Genomic DNA, 19,681 nt, shown 5'->3' on the forward strand with positions numbered 1-19,681 from the left:
AAGAAAGATACCTAGGAAAACCATTGTGCTTACCTGGGTTCCAGGAGGCTAATTCGTTCAATAGCTCTATTGATCATATTAGGCTTTACTGAGGAACACTGTAATCTGCCATTCATGGCTGGGTCTGGTGAATGCTAAATAATGGAATAATTGAATAATTAAAACAGAAATTCCAGAACAAAAGAACCATTCATTCAGATAATCTTGTTACATTTCTATCATATTTTCATTCAAATGCATTTTAATTATCTTTGTTCGACAAAGTGCAAGCTAATTTGTCAAGTGTGGGCTATTTCTCCAGAAAATCTAACTAATTATTTCCAAAGTTATAGTAGTATAAATCTTTCCAAAAACTCCTCACTGGTTCTTCTATTGTAGCATTATTGGTACAGGTTTATTATGGTCATGCATACCAAGATACAATGATAAACTTTGTTTGCGGTTATATCATACTAGACACGAGTACAATCGAGCCAGAGAGTAGTGCAAAGAGAAAATACCAGAGTGCAGGATATACTATTAGTGTTATAATGTTATAGTTACAGAGAAAGTGCAGATAAAAAGTCCAAGATCTATAATGAAATAGGTTGGGAGATTAGGACTACATCCTGGCCTAGAGGAGGACCCTTCAGTAGTCTGATAACAGCCAGAAATCAGCTGATCCTGATTCTGATGGTTTGTCCTTTCAGGTTTTTGTATCCTCTGCCCAACAGGAGAAGGGAGAAGAGGGGAATAACCAAGTCCTTGATCCTATAGTCCTTGATTATGTTGGCTGCTTTCCTGAGGCAGCGTTAAATGATGTGTGTATGTGTGGGGGGGGGGGGGGGAGTACGTCCACGACTCTGCAATCTCTTGGCAGAACAGTTGCCAAGCCAAGCAGTGATGCATCCCAGTAGGATGCTTTTTGTAGTGCATCTCTAGAAGTTGGTAAGAGTTGTTGGAGATATGCCAAGCTTCCTTAGTTTTCTGAGGAAGTAGAAATGCCGGTGTGCTTTCTTGGCCAGAGCTTCATTGTGATTGGCCCAGGACAAATTGTTGATGATATTTACACCTAGGAACTTGAACCACTAGACCATCTCCATCTCCACCATTAATGCTGACTGGACCATGTACACCACCTCATTTCCCAAGTCAATAACTAGCTCCTTCATCTTGCGGACATTGAGGCAGAGATCGTTGCCATGACACCATGTTACTAAGCTCTCTATCTCCTTCCTGTTCTCTGTCTCGTCATTGTTCGAGATCAGACCCACAACGGTAATAGTCAGTCACAAAGTCATAGAGTGATACAATGTGGAAACAGGCCCTTCAGCCCAACCTGCCCACACCGGCCAACAATGTCCCAGCTACACTAGTCCCACTTGCCTGTGCTTGGTCCTTATCCCGCCAAACCTGTCCCATCCATGTACCTGTCTGTTTCTTAAACGATGGGATAGTCCCAGCCTCAACTACCTCCTCTGGCAGCTTGTTCCATACACCCACCACCCTTTGTGTGAAAAAATTACCTCTCGGATTCCTATTAAATCTTTTCCCCTTCTGCAAACTTGTAAATGAGGTTAGAGCAGAATATGGACACACACTCGTAAATATATAGGGAGTATGGTAAAGGGCTACAACTCTATGTATGGTAACTCTCTGTGAAGTATGGTCACTCTATGTAAAGTATGGTAACTACCACCGTGCCACGATGCTGCCTCGTGGATTTCTCATAACCAGTGTCTTAATATTGCTGAAGGTTAATTTTTCTTGTCATTACATACTGTTTGCCAACACAATGGTGCTTTTGTTACTGTGTTCTGCTTTTCCATGGATTTCAGCACATCTTCATTTTCTTTCTGCATGGCCTGGAAAACAACTGAAGCAGATAAATCTGGATCCTCCATATGGCAAGTATTCCTTCTTGTTGCAGAAAGTACCCTCTCATGGCACTCTTGCCCTGAAAAAAAAAAACACTATTGATTATTAAATCAACTAATAATATGTTTTTAAGTGACCAACATCAATAATGTAATTATTGAGTTATGCAAAGGAATACAAAGTCTCGAAACAGGGAGAGTGCAAGATCCAGATTTTCAAAGAGTGATCTGATAAATATGTGTAGAGTAAATGTGTTTAGCTATTTAGCTAGTCTGACATTTTCTCAATCTTGTTATTTGGAAGTCATTTGGAAAATATTAATTTGAAATTTAAATGCAGTGTCATATCAGCCAGCACCTTCAATTGTTTTTGTGAAAATAAATCAACATGATTCCATATTCTAAGTTTATACTGTTATACAAGCTTATGAGACAGCAGGATGCCACTTCTAAAGATAAAATGCTCTGCTTGAATCTCCCTACATCAAAATGAACCTTACTTGAAATCAGGTTTGTTAGTAGGTTAGAAGCAGGAGTTGTAGTGCGATCAAATGATTTACTTTTCACTAGAAGAGGTTTCATAGGAATGTAGGCGGAGACATCATCTTTTCTTGCCACTGCTAGAAGTTGTTCTTTGCGTTTGCCTGTAGAAAGATACATCGATGAATAATTTGTTATTTACGGATTTATCTTACCTTGTTGTTTAGATAGACCAGGAGTTTAATTAATTCTATTTTCGCCTAAAATTCTTACCTGAAATAAAACACAATGGAAATTGTCCCTAGGGTGTAGGATAATGCTGGAGTACGGGGATCGTTGTTCAGCATAGACTCAGTGGGCCGAAGGGCCTGGTTTCCGCACTGTATCTCTAAATGAAACATCCTTTCTGAATTTCCATCCTCAGTTAGTACTCTGCATACTTTTTTTTCTCTTCATCCTAGTTCCCTGATACTGGCTCACATTGTCGACCTCCCCATGGTGAGCCCTGTCAACTGACCTCAGTCAGGCGAACGACAACAAACAGAGACAGCAGAAGCAGAGCAGCTTCATAACTTCTGCTGCCTCAAATGCAAGAAGAAGAAGATACTGCCAAATTATTTTGAACACCACCTTGAGGATAACTATCCCATAATATATGCTGTACCTGTGATTTATACGTTAGATCCAATAATGTCATGTGTTATACAAATTATATTAGAAAGTACAAGAAATGTCCATTTTGTTTCAACTTTCAACAAAACTACAAGAGCAAAAGCAAATAAAATCTAAGGACATTCATTAGAAGCAGAACTTTTTTTAAATTGTAGTTTGGCATTCTTTCAAATATTCCATTAGATTTTTAAATTATTTAAAAATAAATGATCAATTTAATTTAGATTTTTGAGATACAGCGTGGAAACATGCCCTTCGGCCCACCGTGTCTGCGTCGACCAGTGATTACCCCGTACACTAGCGCTATCCTACATACTAGGGACAATGTACCATTTTTATTATCGAATCTAATTAACCTAGAAACCTGCACGTCTTTGGAGTGTGGGAAGAAAACAGAGCACCCGGAGAAACACACACGGTCACATGGAGAATGTTCAAACTCCGTACAGACAGCACCAGTAATCAAGATGGAACCCAGGTCTCTGGAACTGTATGGCAGCAACTCTACCGCTGCGCCACTGTGCCGCCATTACAATTTAATAACATGGCAAATGCCAACAAGAATCTTGACAGCTGTAGCAGTCACAAATCAATTAATCAAAACCTAATCTTGTACTTTCTGTGCTTTCTGGTGTAGACCACAGAGAAAGCTCAATGCCTCTACTTCCTTAGAAGATAGTGGAGATTTGGCTTGTTGCTAAATAAACTATTGAACTTCTAGAGTTCATTATCAATTACTGCATTTTATTAGTCACACTTTATAGAACTACGATGCAAAATTAATCTTACCACCTTGTCCTTCCCTAAAAACTCCGTTTTTAAATGCGTTATGGTGTTTCAAGAAATATCACAAAACAGTTATATTTCAGTCATGTTATTTAAAATATACGTACTTGTTATTAAAACACGTTACATTATCTTTCATTCTGTTGTCAGTATTTAAAAAATGATAAAAGTATTCATCCAAAACATAATTATCAATCATGCTGCGTATAAAACAATAAATGTACACTTTGAATTCTCATAATGGCAAAATAAAACAATAGGTTTATCAAATCTTATAAACTTACTTTTCGTTTTAGGACCAAAATCAAGGACAATCAGATCACCAGGGTGTAGTTTTGCCTCGGGGTTTTTCTGGAAAAATTCTTTATTTTGCTGCATATCTTTCAGACTCTCTGTTGGCTCCGGAGTTTCAATCTGCTCCAAAATGTCATCGTCCACCGAATTGGAGTCCTCATTGGCATTACTCTTCTCCCCCTCATTGAGCTGGAGATCATCAGACTGCTGCAGGCTTCTTCTCAATAGCTAATACAACAAGTGATCATAAGTAAAGAACTAACAAATACAAGAGAAAGTAAGCCATTAAGATGTTGATCATTACGTCTTTCATGCTTACAAAAGACTTCAGTCCAATGTCACAGAGTCGGTTCACAACTAAAATGTGGATGGACAACAAAATCAGAATATCCCACACTCCATGGCCAAATAAATAGAATAATTTTCACTGGATTTAGTTTAGTTTAGTTTAGAGATACAGCCCGTAAACAGGCCGACCAACGTTCCCCACACACTAACACTATCCTACACACACTAGGGACAATTTACAAATTTACCAAGCCAAATTAACCTACAAACCTTTGGAGATCGAATGTAAAATGAGGTATTATATAGTACAGATTTTATAATTATAAAATAGGAACACAAATCCACATGCGTAATTTGTATAATGATATATTAAAGGGGTCATGCATACCTTAATATCTTGCATGTTTAGCAGTATTTTTTCATTGCCAGCACTGCAGCAGGTTTCTGACGGCCTTGATGGCTTTTTGAAGGAAGACTCTGATAAAGTACAGGAGTTGCTTCTGTGTCTGGAAGAATTATCAGCAAGATTCTGCAAGGAATTAAGAAAAAGGAAATTTGCAGAGAAAAAATACATCTTGAAGCAAAGGCAAACATTTGGTTCTGACCCAAACTGTGACCTTCCCATGTCCTCCAAAGAAGCTGCCTGACCTGTTGAGTCACTCCAGCATTGTTGGTTTTTTTTGTAAACCAGCATCTGCAGTTCTTTGTATTCGGTTCGATTGTAATCATGTACAGCCTTTCCACTGACTGGTTAGCACGCAACAAAAGCTTTTCACTGTACCTCTCAGTACATGTGACAATAAACTAAACCATACCAAATCAAATAAAATATTTTCAATAAAAAATATTAAAATCCCGTTCAAAGTTATCGAGCTGCGTCTATTGTTGCCCAGCTCAACACTCTGGAATTATTGTAGCCCTATGTAATACATTTCTGAAATTCTTGAACCACTTCATATTCCTGTAAATCCTATTTCAACTTCAACCTCTAACCAAGTACTTTTGTCAAAATTTTCACCAGATTTGTGTGCACCTGTATTTTACACGTCTATTGTGCCTGAGGGACATACTTTTATAGAAACATAGAAAATAGGTGCAGGAGGAGGCCCTTCAGCCCTTCGAGCCAGCACCGCCATTCATTGTGATCATGGCTGATCATTCACAATCAATAACCCGTGCCTGCCTTCTCCCCATATCCCTTGATTCCACTAGCCCCCAGAGCTCCATCTAACTCTCTCTTAAATCCACCCAGTGATTTGGCCTCCACTGCCCTCTGTGGCAGAGAATTCCGCAAATTCACAACACTCTGGGTGAAAAAGTTCCTTCTCACCTCAGATTTAAATGGCCTCCCCTTTATTCTAAGATAGTGGCCCCTGGTTTTAGACTCGCCCAACATTGGGAACAATTTTCTTGCAACTAGCTTGTCCAGTCCTTTTATAATTTTATATGTCTCTAAAAGATCCCCTCTCATCCTTCTAAACTCCAGTGAATACAAGCCTAGTCTATTCAATCCTTCCTCATATGACAGTCCCGCCATCCCAGGGATCAATCTCATGAACCTGCGCTGCACTGCTTCAATTACAAGGATGTCCTTCCTCAAATTAGGAGACCAAAACTGTGCACAATACTCCAGATGTGGTCTTACCAGGGCCCTACACAACTGCAGAAGAACCTCTTTACTCCTATACTATTATTTTGAAAGTACTATCCAAATTCAGGTTTGTATGGGATACATATCATTCTCAGATTACAAAGATATTTTTCCCTGCTAAAGAAGTAATTCTCCTGCAGTGCCTCTGTGAAGAGCTTGCAACCAGATAAATTAATGGAACTTTAGCAACAACTTTAGAGATTCACAAATTTGACCAACCTTAAATGAGATTGACTAAACTTAAACTTAAACTTAATCAAAGGTTTGCCACACCCGAGAAGAAATAAGGAAAATCATTGAAGGGATTACTGAATCGATCTTGGATAGAGTGGATGTGGAGAGGATGTTTCCACTAGTGGGAGAGTCTAGGACTAGAGGTCATAGCCTCAGAATTAAAGGACGTTCCTTTAGGAAGGAGATGAGAGGGAATTTCTTTAGTCAGAGGGTGGTGAAACTGTGGAATTCTTTGCCACAGAAGGCTGTGGAGGCCGTCAATGGATATTTTTAAGGCAGAGATAGATAGATTCTTGATGTCAGGGGTTATGGGGAGAAGGCAGGAGAATGGGGTTAGGAGGGAGAGATAGGTCAGCCACGATTGAATGGCGGAGTAGACTTGATGAGCCGAACGGCTTAATTCTGTTCCTATTACTTATGATCTTCTGAGGTGGCAGGTAGGTGGAATATTTTGAAATTCAAAAATATTTGATCGTCACTGTCCTCGAGACATTTATTCACAAACAATATTACACGATATGACTTCACACATTTTTCGTGAAGTTGAGAACTGAAGGAATATTCATCTAGACACTCTAGATTTCCAGGTCAGAGGTACATAGGATCCCTTGTGCATCTATTCAAATTTGAAAGCGATAAGCACTTTCTCGGATTGCATTGGCAACACTGAACTAAACAGTATATATTACAATCCAGAATTAACATTATTGATTTTTAAATGGGAATCTGTTGTTTTAAATTGGGAGCTCACATAAAGTTGAAATTTGTAGGATCAAATAGCCTGTGGAAATTTCATATAATCCTTAAAAATTTGGAAATTAAACTGTGATCATTATGGAAGGAAACTTTGCAAGAATTAAAAGAAATTCACCTGTTGGCCAAACACAACATTTAAGATCGCAAGATGCAACACATGTTTTGTGTTTGGTTTTGACAAAAAGAAAATAAGAGTTACCTGAGAGCAATTACACATTTCCTGTGCCTCCATGTTAACACTTTCATAAACTTCAAAATCATTCGAGTAATCCACAGGTGAACCAAGGTGTAGGTGTGGACCTTTCTCTGTTTTAATATGGACCGAAGACTGTAACAAAATGCCAAAGTTGTATAGATCAGACCAGGTAAATATTCCCACATTAAACTAGAACAGCACGCGATTTATACTTGCTTACAATTTAGAATTTGATTTATTTTTCAAGTGTTCCAATCCACAATGTATTTTTACCAGGGCTCAAATATTTGCTTACCACTTTCTATATAGAAACATATAAACTGGTTGATAAAAGTCCATACTTGGAAATCTGTAACAGCTAAAACTAGATAATGACAGAAATATTTCCGTTAATTTTCCCATTTTAAAGTTATAAAGTGAAAATAGTAGCAAAAAATTAGATTATTAAGTTGATTTAAGTGAATTCCAAGCTAGCAAAATCCAACTTTGAAGTTATGTTATTGTTACCATTTCCAGATAATACCCTCTGCAAATGGGAATGTCATTTTTAATAGCTGTCCTGTCAATGATTCTACTGTCAGTCAAGTTGAGACATCAGACAATAAATCTGTGATATACTGAAATCAGAGAGGCAACCTCAGTCTCAAAAGCGTCATTAAACTACTTAAGCCTGAGAAATACCCAAGAGATTTAACTCTCTAAAAACACTTAATATTACACTTGATATTGCAGTGGCGTAGTTCAGAGACTGCCTCTACTGTGGGTTGGAGAGGGGGAGGTCACACTGCTATCATTCATGTTCAGAACGAGAAATGACACAAATTACAGACTTTGATATGCTGGATCTTTTATAAGGCCTGTGAGGGCAACCAGTCTGATTGTAACAAAGAATATATTTAGTTTACTTTAGAGATACAGCATGGAAACAGGTCCTTCAGCTCACCGAGTCCATAATGACAACCGTTCACACTAATTGTATGTTATACAACTAGTGTTTTCTACAATGGTTTACTCCAATTCACTTTACCTGCACCCAACCTTTTCGCTGAACTTTGTCTGGAGCAGTTTGGGTTCTACGTTTTAGAAATTCTAATTCTTGTAGCTCTTCGGTATTGAATGCTGATCTTGAAGCAGAATCTGAAATTAATTTTGCATACAAAAAAATTTAATGGATAAATTAAATGTGAACACCGCTTATTGAGTCATATGATAACGTTTAAAACCAGTGAAAATTGTGGGTGGTAACTTCTTGAACATTTAAAAGATAATTTTAACATATTAGGTCCCACCCACCCTCACCCCAAGGTGCATTTGAATCGTATAATTCCCGACCCTGCAGCATGACTAGAAGGACTCAAGAAGATGGCTCATGACCATTTGCTCATTGGCCGCTTGGGATGGGCTTGAGTCTCGAGGCCGCCTGGGGGGGCCGCCGAGGACAAAGGGAGACCCATTGTGGAGGGCTGTTGGGAACAAAGGGGGTATGACCCGGTGTAGAGTGGCTCCCCGGGAGATCGGGTCCGGGGAGTCGTCAAAAACCAAGGGGGGAGGGGAAGACAATTGGGGCAAAAAATGGGGTACTTTGTAACCTTGTCAGTGCCCTTTACGGACACTTTGTATGCCTAGGTATGCAAAACAAGGCATCTCACTGTGACTTGTCACATGTATATCATCTAATCTAAATGGCAGCCTAACTGGTGACATCCACAAGGAAATGAATAAACAAAGAAGAATAGAGGTCGTGGGTGGGCAGGTCATAGAGCCTGCTCCTATCCTTAACAACTTTCAGCTACCTACAGTTAAACTCTCCTTAATCAATTATTGCACACTCGTCGTCCTCTTCCCCAAAACATACTAGATTCCCTGTTCACATCTGGATCCACTAGTGGCTGTTGAAACAACAGATACGCTTCCATTGATGAATGCATGGAGTGTAAACACCATACAGTCAAGTTGGGCTAGAATGGTCCATTTTATGTCCTTCATGACTTGTGTTCTGCTATCTTTCAGATGAGCTTCAATTTGAGCTCTCTAAGATGGATGCAAAAAAGTTCCCTTGACGCCTTCTTGAAAGGAAGGAATATTAGTCCTGAAGCCTGGATCAATATTTATTCCACAATCATTAAAATCCAATCATTAGATCATTAATACATTAGTCTCTGTGGACGTTTGGTGTGTGCAGATTGATTACTGTTTCCTGCACTGCAACAGTGATTACTTTTCAATAAGCTCTTAGTTTCCAATAAAGCATTTTAAGATTATGAAATCCACTTTCAAATTCAAGTCTTTCTTCCTTGAATAAAGACCTTTGTATTGCCCTCAGACTAAAGTCTCATCAAAATAAATGTGTCCTACCCTAAAAAGATCACAAGACTGCAGATAAAATAACTTACTTTATTCCCCCAGCAAAGTAGCTACCAGGAATCAGTGAAGCAGCAACAAAAAGATAAAACTGGATAGAGCATTTGAAAGGAAACTACTTCATATCCTAGTGAACGTGCAAGGTACAAAAAAGTTTTTAAAAATTAAAAAAGTAAAAGTTCCATAAAGGAAATTCAAAAGATTGCGAGGGATATCAAAAGAGCACAAAATACTTTTTTGCAATCCCATTGAGAAAGAATGTGAGCAATCAAGAGCAACGTGAGCTAGCACAAAAATGGATGATGCGATGTTAGAAATGAAAATGTATATGGGGCGGCACAGTTGTCGAGTTACTGCCTTACGGTGCCAGAGTTCGATCCTGACTACGATTGCTGTCTATATGGAGTTTGTACTTTCTCCCTGTTTTCTCTGGGTGCTCTGGTTTCTTCCCACACTCCAAAGACGTACAGGTTGGTAGGGTCATTGGCTTTGGTAAACATTGTGAATTACCCCTAGTGTGTAGGATAGTGCTAGTGTATGGGAGTGATCACTGGTCGGCATAGACCCGGTGGGCTGAAGGGCCTGTTTCCGCACTGTATCTCTAAAGTCTGTAGTCTAAAGTAAAATAAGCAAACGACTAATGTGCTGAATGATTACTCAGTGTTGGTATTTATAGAACAGGCCAACAATGCTATTAAGGGCATCTCCTTGATTCAGGGGAAAAGAACAGCAACAATGTGTGGAAACAAACTGCAGTGAAGTAAATAATGGCAAAAAGTGCGACAAATGCTTAGGATAAGGATTTTTTCATCATAACCTATAAAGAAAGTTGGTGAGAACAAAGTGCAACATAATCATTTATAATCACAATATATTACAGAGGCTGGAAATCATAAATAAAAGAGAATACATTGGAAAGATTCAAGAGTTTGGGCAGTATCTGAGGAACTGAGGAAACTAAAACAGTTACAGTTTCAAGTGCATGACCTTTCATGGACCTGATAGGAATCTGTTTCTCAACTTTATTTATAGTTTCTGAAAGTTCTCTCAATTTGAGAATTGTTCTTTTAGGTTGATGGAGGAAAAGCAGCAAGTTAGCCTCATGTCTCTTGTCAATAATTAAAGATAGGGGGACTGAAAGCCCTGAAATTTCTCAGTTGATCAGAGCAAGATAAAAGTGAGCAGATATGGGGAAAAAAATCAAATTGCTGGAGAAACTCATCAGATCAGGCAACATATGGGAATAGATTTAATTGGTGACAAAATGTGAGGTCATCAATTTTGGACCTAAAAAGAATAAAAGCAGTGGAGATCTAAAGAAAATTTGTGGTCGATGTAGATAAATCAAAAACATCGAGGGTACATACATAGCAGTGTCAAAGAGATTAATTGAATGCCGGCTCTTTTAGGCTATCTGGAATACCAGAGGAAAGTCATTATGCAACAGCCATACCAAGCCTTTGTGAGACGGTACTGCAAGGAGCTAGCACGACATATTTAGAAGGATATATTGGTCTTAGAGGGAATTTATTGGGATGATGCCGGAGGCTGAACCACAAGATTATAAAAATATAATTGTGTTCAAAGGAGTTAAGGGAAACATGATAGAAGTTCATATTAAGAAAAACTTATTGTTTTTCACTGGTTGGAAGTCCAAGACAAGGGAATTTACTCTAAAAACTCGTGCCTGTCTTTCAGATTCTAGGAAACATTCATAGACAAATATTTGGCACTTCTTTTTCACAAATTTCAATTAAGTCAAGGTCAACTGGTAAACATCTGACTGAAAGCCTTTTGATAACCAAAGGTAATAATGGGTAAGGTACATAGACAGGCACACAGAAGTTGGTGGAAATTGGCACGACTTTGAGCCAAATTCCTATTTTCTACTTCTGTAAAGTAATTACTCACCAGCTGTCCACACTGCTCTTGAAGTTGCCTCAAATCTTGGTTGCCCCTTTAAGTCAGAGTTCGCACCATTTACATAGATGGAAAACCCTTGCTCCAAACGCTCCAATTGGATCTGTTTGGAACCTTTTGCCTTCAACCTTTTCAATAATCTGAGTATAAAATAACAAAATAAAAGGATTGCAAATGCTTTAAATCCAAAACAAAAATGAAAATTGCTGGAAACACTTTGTTACGGCACGATAATACAAACGAAGGAATGTAAAAGGTTGTGAAATGCAAGGACAAAGGTATGACCCTATCTGTCTGCACCATTGAAAATAAAATATCACAGGTCGAAGACCCATAGGAGAAATAGGCGGTTCTGATACCGAGAAACCGAGTTAATTAAAATTATAAAACTCGACTTGGAGCCCAGAACGCTCCATGTGCAGAGGTGAGGAGTAGTTTCCCCAAGTTTACATTAGCTTTGTTGTAACAATTTAGCAGCACACAGGCATATAGGTCAGGATGGAATTGGGAGTTAGAATTAAAGTGACGGGCAACAGGGAAGTCCAAGTTCCTCGTGTTCAGAACACGTCCTGACTACGGATGCTGTCTGTACGGAGTTTGCACGTTCCTCCCATGATTGCGTGAGTTTTCCCCGGTTGCTTCAGTTTCCTCCCACATTCTAAAGATGCACAGGTTTGTATGTTAATTTGGCTTCAGTAAAAATTGTAAATTGTCCAGTGTGTAGGATAGTGCTAGTGTGCAGAGATCGCTGGTCTGCGTGGACTCAGTAGGAAGGAAGGAGGTAAAAGGACAGGTTGGGCCTCACCTGCTGTTACACAGCACCAATTGAGTGGGATGGAATAGGAGACCGGGATGTCACGAGTGAAACGGTCCCCTTGAATTGCAGCCAGGGAGAAATACAACCAGGAGAAAAACTGCCTGGTGGTGAAATCTAGAAGCTAGTGGAACTTAAACGATGATCTGATGAATGTGACGGCTGATGGAGGTGGAATGCATGCTCCAGGGATCTCTATCCTTGTTCTGTCCAGGAGGAGGTGAGAGCAGAAATGGGCTAATACATGCGGGGGTAGTCAGCAAGCAAAATTGGGTAGCTTTTGCATCACGTGCCAATTAGTTCCTACGTTGCTGCAGACTATGTGTGTGCACATTTGAAGCGCCAGCATATTGAAAAAGACAGTGGAATAGTGGCATATGCGACGTGTGATTAGGAATAGTCAAAAAGTGTGACATCAATTAATGGGCAATGCTGTTTTGCAATTAATGTGGCACTGCCATTGCAATTAATGTGGCTGACATCAGTGAATCCTGGATATAGGTACATGACACTATAAAGTAACTTAACGGAAAATCTGAGTACAGAGTCAGTCTAACCTCACTATCTATTTGCAATTTTGCAGCAAAAAGTTTGAAATCTGGTTTCTTCCATTTTATGGCAATGTAAACATTAACAGAGTCAGAGCATCTCACAGAAAGTATTGCTTGTTTCTACAGTAGGTTCCAATGGATAAACATTGTAAAATAATAATGGGAAGTGCAAGAACACAACATTCATCTTGACTCCAACTACTAGCTTTTGAGGGAACGTGTATATTCTGCTTACTGATAGGAGACGCATATGGAATTTAAACAGCAAAGTTGGGCTGTATGACCCTCTTTCGTTCTGGATATTCAGAAACCCCATGGCAGGCTAGAAAGTATAGGTCCATGGGTAGCAGATTAAAAAAGTATCCCAATGGAAATGGACAAGCAGAAAAAAGATTAAACTAATCTGTTCCCAAGCCTGCAGCACAAACTGGCCAGTTTTAATTCAGCAAGCTCTGGAAAGCTAGTCCCTGTGGCCCAACACAGAACGGAATGCAGATGTTCAGTAAATCCTATGTAATTATCCAAGCTGAAACACTCAACTTTAACAGTGGGGAGAAAATAATTTATTTCAATAACAAGTGTCACAGCAGAAATAGAAGTGAAAGCCACAGGTGATATAAATATGGCTCACAGCTTTGCAACACCCACCTTTATGTGATGAGAAAAACAGTCCAAAAAATGCAATAGAAATAAAAAGTGAGTTGGTAATTTATTCAACGCATATGTAATCTATATACTAAAACTCTCGTTTGTTATCTTGTTTGTGACTGAACTTCAGCCAAAACGGTACACAATAGCGTGACAATTTTAGGCCCACCTTACTCACCATTGTCACTTTAGTGATAATGCAAGTAGTTTTATTGAAATCGGTGTTATATTTTTTAAGTTATTCACATTTTAAAGTTTAAAAGGAGGGGAGGGGGAGGGGAGGAGAGAGTGGGGAGGGGGGGGGTTGAGGAGAGAGGGGAGGGAGGGGGAGGACAGGGTGCTGCACCAATGCAGGAGAGGTTTGGGCCCAACGGGTCCACTTTGTCTAGTAATCTTTAAAATTGAAATAGATTAGACATATAATGATTAACTAACGAGCATAACTTAAAAAAAAATTTTTTTGCCCTCCTCTCCAAACAATTTATCTATGTAGATGGGGCATGTTGGCCGGCGTGGGCTATTTGGGCCAAAGGGCCTGTTTCCAAGCTGCCTGACTCTATTGATTACATATCTGCTTTAGTTTTTCAAAGAATTAAAGCATCAAAGTAGCACCCCCCTCCTCTCATCTTCCGCCTACAGTCCATCTTCCGCCTTGGAGGGCCGAAAAGGCCTGTTTCCGGCTGTATGTATATGATATGATATGATGATATGATACAGTCCATAGTTGCAAATTGTTCAGACTGAAGAAGGGTCTCGACCCGAAACGTCACCCATTCCTTCTCTCCCGAGATGCTGCCTGACCTGCTGAGTTACTCCAGCATTTTGTGAATAAATCGATTTGTACCAGCATCTGCAGTTATTTTCTTATACAACCTTATTTAACACATGTACATCAAGCAACGTACATCAGGATAAAAAAGCATGCATATTACCTGTTCCTGTATTGAAGTAGTATCAGGTGCTGATCATGTTTTTCATCAAAGTTCATTAAAATATTTTGGTCAGGTTGATTTTCAGAAAATACCTAAATAATAAATTAAACTTTACTGTGCAACAGATTCACAATTTTTTTTCCATTCTTCCAAAAATGGTTCAAGTTCTTCAACATATTTATTTAAAAAATGCCAGAAATATTTAACCAGTCAGGCAACATCTGCGAAAAAAGGAACAGAGTTAATATAAATGTGTACGTACAGATATACAAAATTAGGAGTTGACCACTTAGGCTCTTCAGCTAGCTTCACCATAAGAGCCATAGTCATACAGCATAGACCCTTCTGCCCAATGTGTCCATGCAGACCAAAATCTCCATCTAAACCAGTTTCATTTGACTGTTTGGCCCATATCCCTCAAACCTCTCCTATCCATGTAGCTAAGCCCGGAGAGTAGGGTGCTGAGAGATGACCTTAGAGGTATATAAAATCATGAGGGGCATAGATAATATGAACTGTCAACAGTTATTGTTTTCCCCTAGGGTAGGGGAGTCTAATAACCAGCAGACCTAAATTTAAGATGAGAGGGGAAGAGATGCCAGGGACAACTTTTTCACACAGAAGGTGGTGGTTTATGGAATGAGCTGTCAGAGGCAGTGGTAGAAAGACGTACAATTACAATGTTTAAAAGCCATTTAGATAGGTACATGGAAAGAAAAGATTTAGTAGGATGTGGGACAAACACAGGCAAGTGAGACTAGCTCAAGTAGGCAATTTGGTCAGCGTGGACGAGTTGGCCCAAAGGACATGTTTCCCTGCTTTATGACTCTAAATTGTACAGAACATATTTTTTTAAATTTCATTGACCCCAAGTATAAGAATTGCTGGTATTCTTCTAGAATTTGGACTATCCACAACGTGCCAATTCTCACAACTCTCTCGCTCACATTTGCATCAATAAAGATTATAATCTATCTTACTGGTTTCTCCATTTATATTTAATCTTTCCTGATTCACCTTTATCCGACTGAGGTTTGCACACTATTCTGGTTGACAGAGACCGTGACATTGTCCATCCCATTATCCACATTTTTACCCCTCACTTCTGCTAATGAAAACTTATGTTTTTTCATCTTCCCATGTCCTAATACAATTCCCAGATTAACTTGAAAGGATATCACACACCCTTTTTTTTTGTAGAAACAGCAATTTATTTTGGTTACTTTCAGTATGGTGCATTTCACAGTTGCTGCTCCCTCTCCCCTCCACGCCTGGGAAATCAAACCCAGCTAGAAGTTCGCTTTGCTAAATACTTCTTTATTCCCTTATCGTAACATTTCCCATTGTGCTTTCCACCATCACCAGCTTGTCATTTAATCATTTTTTTTATTTTTAGATTTAGATTCTACAGCGCGGAAACAGGCCCTTTCGGCCCACCAAGTCCGCGCCGCCCAGTGATCCCCGCACATTAACACTATCCTACACACACCAGGGACAATTTTTACATTTACCCAGTCAATTAACCTACAAACCTGCACGTCTTTGGAGTGTGGGAGGAAACCGAAGATCTCGGAGAAAACCCACGCAGGTCACGGGGAGAACGTACAAACTCCATACAGACGGCGCCCGTAGTCAGGATCGAACCTGAGTCTCCGGCGCTGCATTCGCTGTAAGGCAGCAACTCTACCGCTGCGCCACCGTGCCGCCTGCCCTCCACATAACAACAGACCTTCCTCTTTGTTCGCTCCCTGCTTCTGTTCATCATTACATAGTATTAAGTCTCTGGTTTCTTCTAGACCTAAAGAAACTCATCAACGTGAAATGTTAACTCTGTTTCTCCTGTGCACAGATATTCCCTGACTTGCGGAGTAATACCAACGTTCTCTATTTTTACTGATGGAAATATATTGGAGCCCCTTACACATGATGGCTTTGGTAATCACGGCAGCTGAAAGAGACAGAAAGAAATGGAAAAGTAAACTATTCACACCACCAGTTATAGGAAATACAAACAGTCAGATGGAAAGTATATGCAAACCAACATTCAAATTTTAGCGAACTTCAAGATGGGTAGAAAATAAGTTTGTTTTCCAAGTGTGCCATTTTTTGCTTGTCCAAATTCCAATTTGGTATGAAATTAACTCAGATATTGAAGTATACAAGTTCAGTCTGAAGAAGGGTCTTGAGCCGAAACGTCACCTATTCCTTTGCTCGAGAGATGCTGTCTGACCCACAGTTACTTTGGCATTTTGTGTCTATCTTATTGAAGTATAGACCTTTATTTAGTCTCCTGCTTTAATCGTAACTGAGATGATTTTTAAAAAAACAAGCTTATTTGACTCAGTTTTGCCACAATAACATGAGCTGAAGGGGGTAGCAGCAAGGAAATGTTATAGCAGTGAAATAAATAAAATTCCACATCTTTCAAATCACTACAGAGTGAAATGAAAATCCACTTCCTTAAGAGTTTGCACCTACCTCACCCCATTCCTCTGATTTCCCTTTGTGTGTTTTCACTTGGCCAGTCTGTCCCCTTGAACAGTGCCCTTTGGAAAGAGATCAATGTGGCATTAGAGATACGGATTTGTGGAATAGAAAATACCAATGAGTTTATTCACTAAAAACATGCAAGATAAAAATTATCAGCTTATGCCATTTCAAAGATTGATGATTTGCTCTGATCACAAATTGTAATCAGTAACTCAGAAATTAAATGAAGTTAAATAATTTTTTACAGGTCTCCTATTTCAATTTTTTTTTGCTCCTTCTGATGTTTGCAAATGCAAATAATGCAAGATTGTCCAGCTCGATCAATATTCATCAAGCTTAGTTCAGTTTAGAGATACAGCATGGAAACAGGCCCTTTGGCCCACCGAGTGCACTCCGACCAGCAACCATTCATAATTCTATCCTGCACACTCGGGACAATTTACAGAAGCCAATTAACCTACAAAACCTCTATGTCTTTGGAGTGTGGGAGGAAATCGCAACACTTGGAAAAAAACCCACTCGGTCACACGGAAAACGTGCAAACTCCATACCCATAGTCAGGATCGAACCTCAGGCCTCTGGCGCTGTAAAGCAGCAAATCTACTGCTGCGCCACCGTGCAGCCCGCAAAAGCTACTTGTAAAAGATATAAAACTCATGGATGCGGACATGGCCTGGTTTTGTACGAATGTCTGGATTAAAGGAATGAGGGGGAAGTAGAAAGTTGGAAGGTTTATCGGGGGGAAAAAAGGCAATCCAAAAAGTGTGAGGTCTAGGTACCTGGAAATCAAACATTCAAAGGTGGAATGAACAGATGAATGCACACTCAGAGTCACAGAAACAATGAATCTTTGCAGAGTTGGTTGGGCAACCTTCATTTGGGCTTGAAGGTTTCAAACATGATGAAAATGCTTTATGTCCACATTCCTCCATTGTCTGTAAAGTACACGGTTACATTTCAAATTGTACCGTTCTGACAACTATTTCATATCAGGTGCAATCTATTATTAAAAGTCAAAATAAAGCTGAGCAATAAGCTCTCAGGTGATGTTTGAACAAATCGGATGCAGAGGATCAGGACTATCAGCCTAGTTAGAAGGATCTTCACCTGAAACGTCACCCATTCCTTCTCTCCAGTGATGCTGCCTGTCCCGCTGAGTTACTCCAGCTTGTGTAGGATAGAACTGCAGATGCTGGTTTAAATCGAAGATAGACACAAAATGCTGGAGTAACTCAGCAGGAGAGGCAGCATCTCTGAAGTGAAGGAATGGGTGACGTTTCGGGTCGAGCCCCTTCTTCAGACTGATGTCAGGGGAGGGGGCAGGACAAAGATAGAATGTAGTCGGAGACAGTAAGACTGGTGGGAGAACTGGGAAGGGAGAGGGGATGGAGAGAGAGGGAAAGCAAAGGCTATTTGAAGTTATGAGTTCTCTAGTTCAATGTAGGTGCAGTAGCACTGACTGGACTCGTTAGATTAAAGAGCGGCACAGTGGTGCAGCTGAAAGAGATGCTTCTGCACAGTGCCCAGGTTCCGGAGACCCAGTTTAAATCCTATCCCCAGCTGCTGTTTGTGTGTAGTTTGCACGTTCTCCCTATGACCACGTAGGATTCCTCCAGATGCTCTGGTTTCCTTCCACATCCAAAGATGTGTGGGTTTGCAGATGTTTGGGTTTGTTAATTGGTCTGTGTAACTTGCAGGGGGTGGATGGGAAAGTGGGATAACATACAACTGGCATGAATGGTTGGATGCGGACTCAGTGGGCTAAAGGGCCTGTTGCCATGCTGTATAAACTAAACTAAATAAATGCAATGGCTGAAAAAAGCAGGGCAGAAAATGGGTATTCTGCTATTGTGATTCATATCTCAAATCCCCAACGTCTTTGTACTAGGCACAAGTCAAAAGAATGATGGAACAATCTCCACGTGCCTAGATAAGTGGAGCTTCAATGACACATTAGAGCTTTGGAAACTATCCCAAACATAGCACTCCATTTGATTCTTAACCTATCCGTCAAAACAAACAATCACGCCCACCACAAGGAAGCCACAGCTATACGGTGTATCATTTACAAACGACTGCAGTTATTAATCAAGGACACTCCGACAGAGTCTTCTACCATTTAGAAGGGAATGGGCATAAGGCACTTGGGAACACCAAAATCTGTAAGCACCATTCTCAATCATCATCTTTAGAATACTTTGCAATGTTGTGAGCAATGCTGACTCTGTCTGCAAACGAAAGTAAAAACATTCTCTCCACAGATGTTTCTTGATTTTTTTCAGCATCTTCAGCATTTCTTTTATTTCACACTTCCAGCATCAATGATGAAAAACGAAGTCAAGAGTGCAACCAAAGACACAATCTTTAGAAGATCAGAGTTGCTGAGGTTGGTGTTGCATAGTGTTCAAGCTTGATGTTTGCTGGGAAGAAGCTGTTCTTCAACCTGGTGGCCACAGTATTCAAGCTCTTGTACATTCTTCCCAATGGTCGCGATGAAATGAGAACATGGTGATATTAGTTGCTATTTTGAGGCAGCAGCTGCTATATATCCCTCTGAGGGGAGGGGGGGGGGGGTAGGAGGTCAGCATCGACGATCGATTGAGCAATGTCTACCACTCTATGTAGTCTCCTTCGTTTCTGTGTGTTTGATTTACCCAACTAGGCTGTGAAGCAATTTAGTATGCTCAAAGATAGAAACAAAAAGCTGGAGTAACTCAGCGGGTCAGACAGCATCTCTGGAGAAAAGGAATAT

At 39.9% G+C, this 19,681-nt stretch overlaps 1 protein-coding gene across 6 annotated transcripts in view; it reads right to left on the reverse strand.

The window, feature by feature from the left end:
* The window catches only part of katnip (katanin interacting protein), a 67,226-nt gene that overhangs the window by 41,244 nt on the left and 6,301 nt on the right, over nucleotides 1-19,681 (reverse strand). For 2 of the 6 annotated variants that reach the window (XM_078417742.1, XM_078417740.1), the window contains exons 1-11: nucleotides 19,046-19,266; nucleotides 16,918-16,985; nucleotides 14,440-14,531; nucleotides 11,486-11,634; nucleotides 8,241-8,350; nucleotides 7,217-7,345; nucleotides 4,765-4,905; nucleotides 4,079-4,316; nucleotides 2,357-2,500; nucleotides 1,761-1,936; nucleotides 34-134 (exon numbers count right to left, since the gene is read on the reverse strand). In XM_078417742.1, the coding sequence (XP_078273868.1) occupies nucleotides 34-134; nucleotides 1,761-1,936; nucleotides 2,357-2,500; nucleotides 4,079-4,316; nucleotides 4,765-4,905; nucleotides 7,217-7,345; nucleotides 8,241-8,350; nucleotides 11,486-11,634; nucleotides 14,440-14,531; nucleotides 16,918-16,985; nucleotides 19,046-19,223 (1,526 nt within the window). In that variant the 5' untranslated portion in view covers nucleotides 19,224-19,266. Of the gene's footprint in view, nucleotides 1-33; nucleotides 135-1,760; nucleotides 1,937-2,356; nucleotides 2,501-4,078; nucleotides 4,317-4,764; nucleotides 4,906-7,216; nucleotides 7,346-8,240; nucleotides 8,351-11,485; nucleotides 11,635-14,439; nucleotides 14,532-16,917; nucleotides 16,986-19,045; nucleotides 19,267-19,681 lie in introns of those variants that run through there. The other 4 variants (XM_078417743.1, XM_078417744.1, XM_078417741.1 and 1 more) reach the window with 3 other exon arrangements.

This window comes from Rhinoraja longicauda, chromosome 21 (genome assembly GCF_053455715.1).
Source record: "Rhinoraja longicauda isolate Sanriku21f chromosome 21, sRhiLon1.1, whole genome shotgun sequence".
In the NCBI taxonomy this organism is placed as follows: Eukaryota; Metazoa; Chordata; class Chondrichthyes; order Rajiformes; family Arhynchobatidae; genus Rhinoraja; species Rhinoraja longicauda.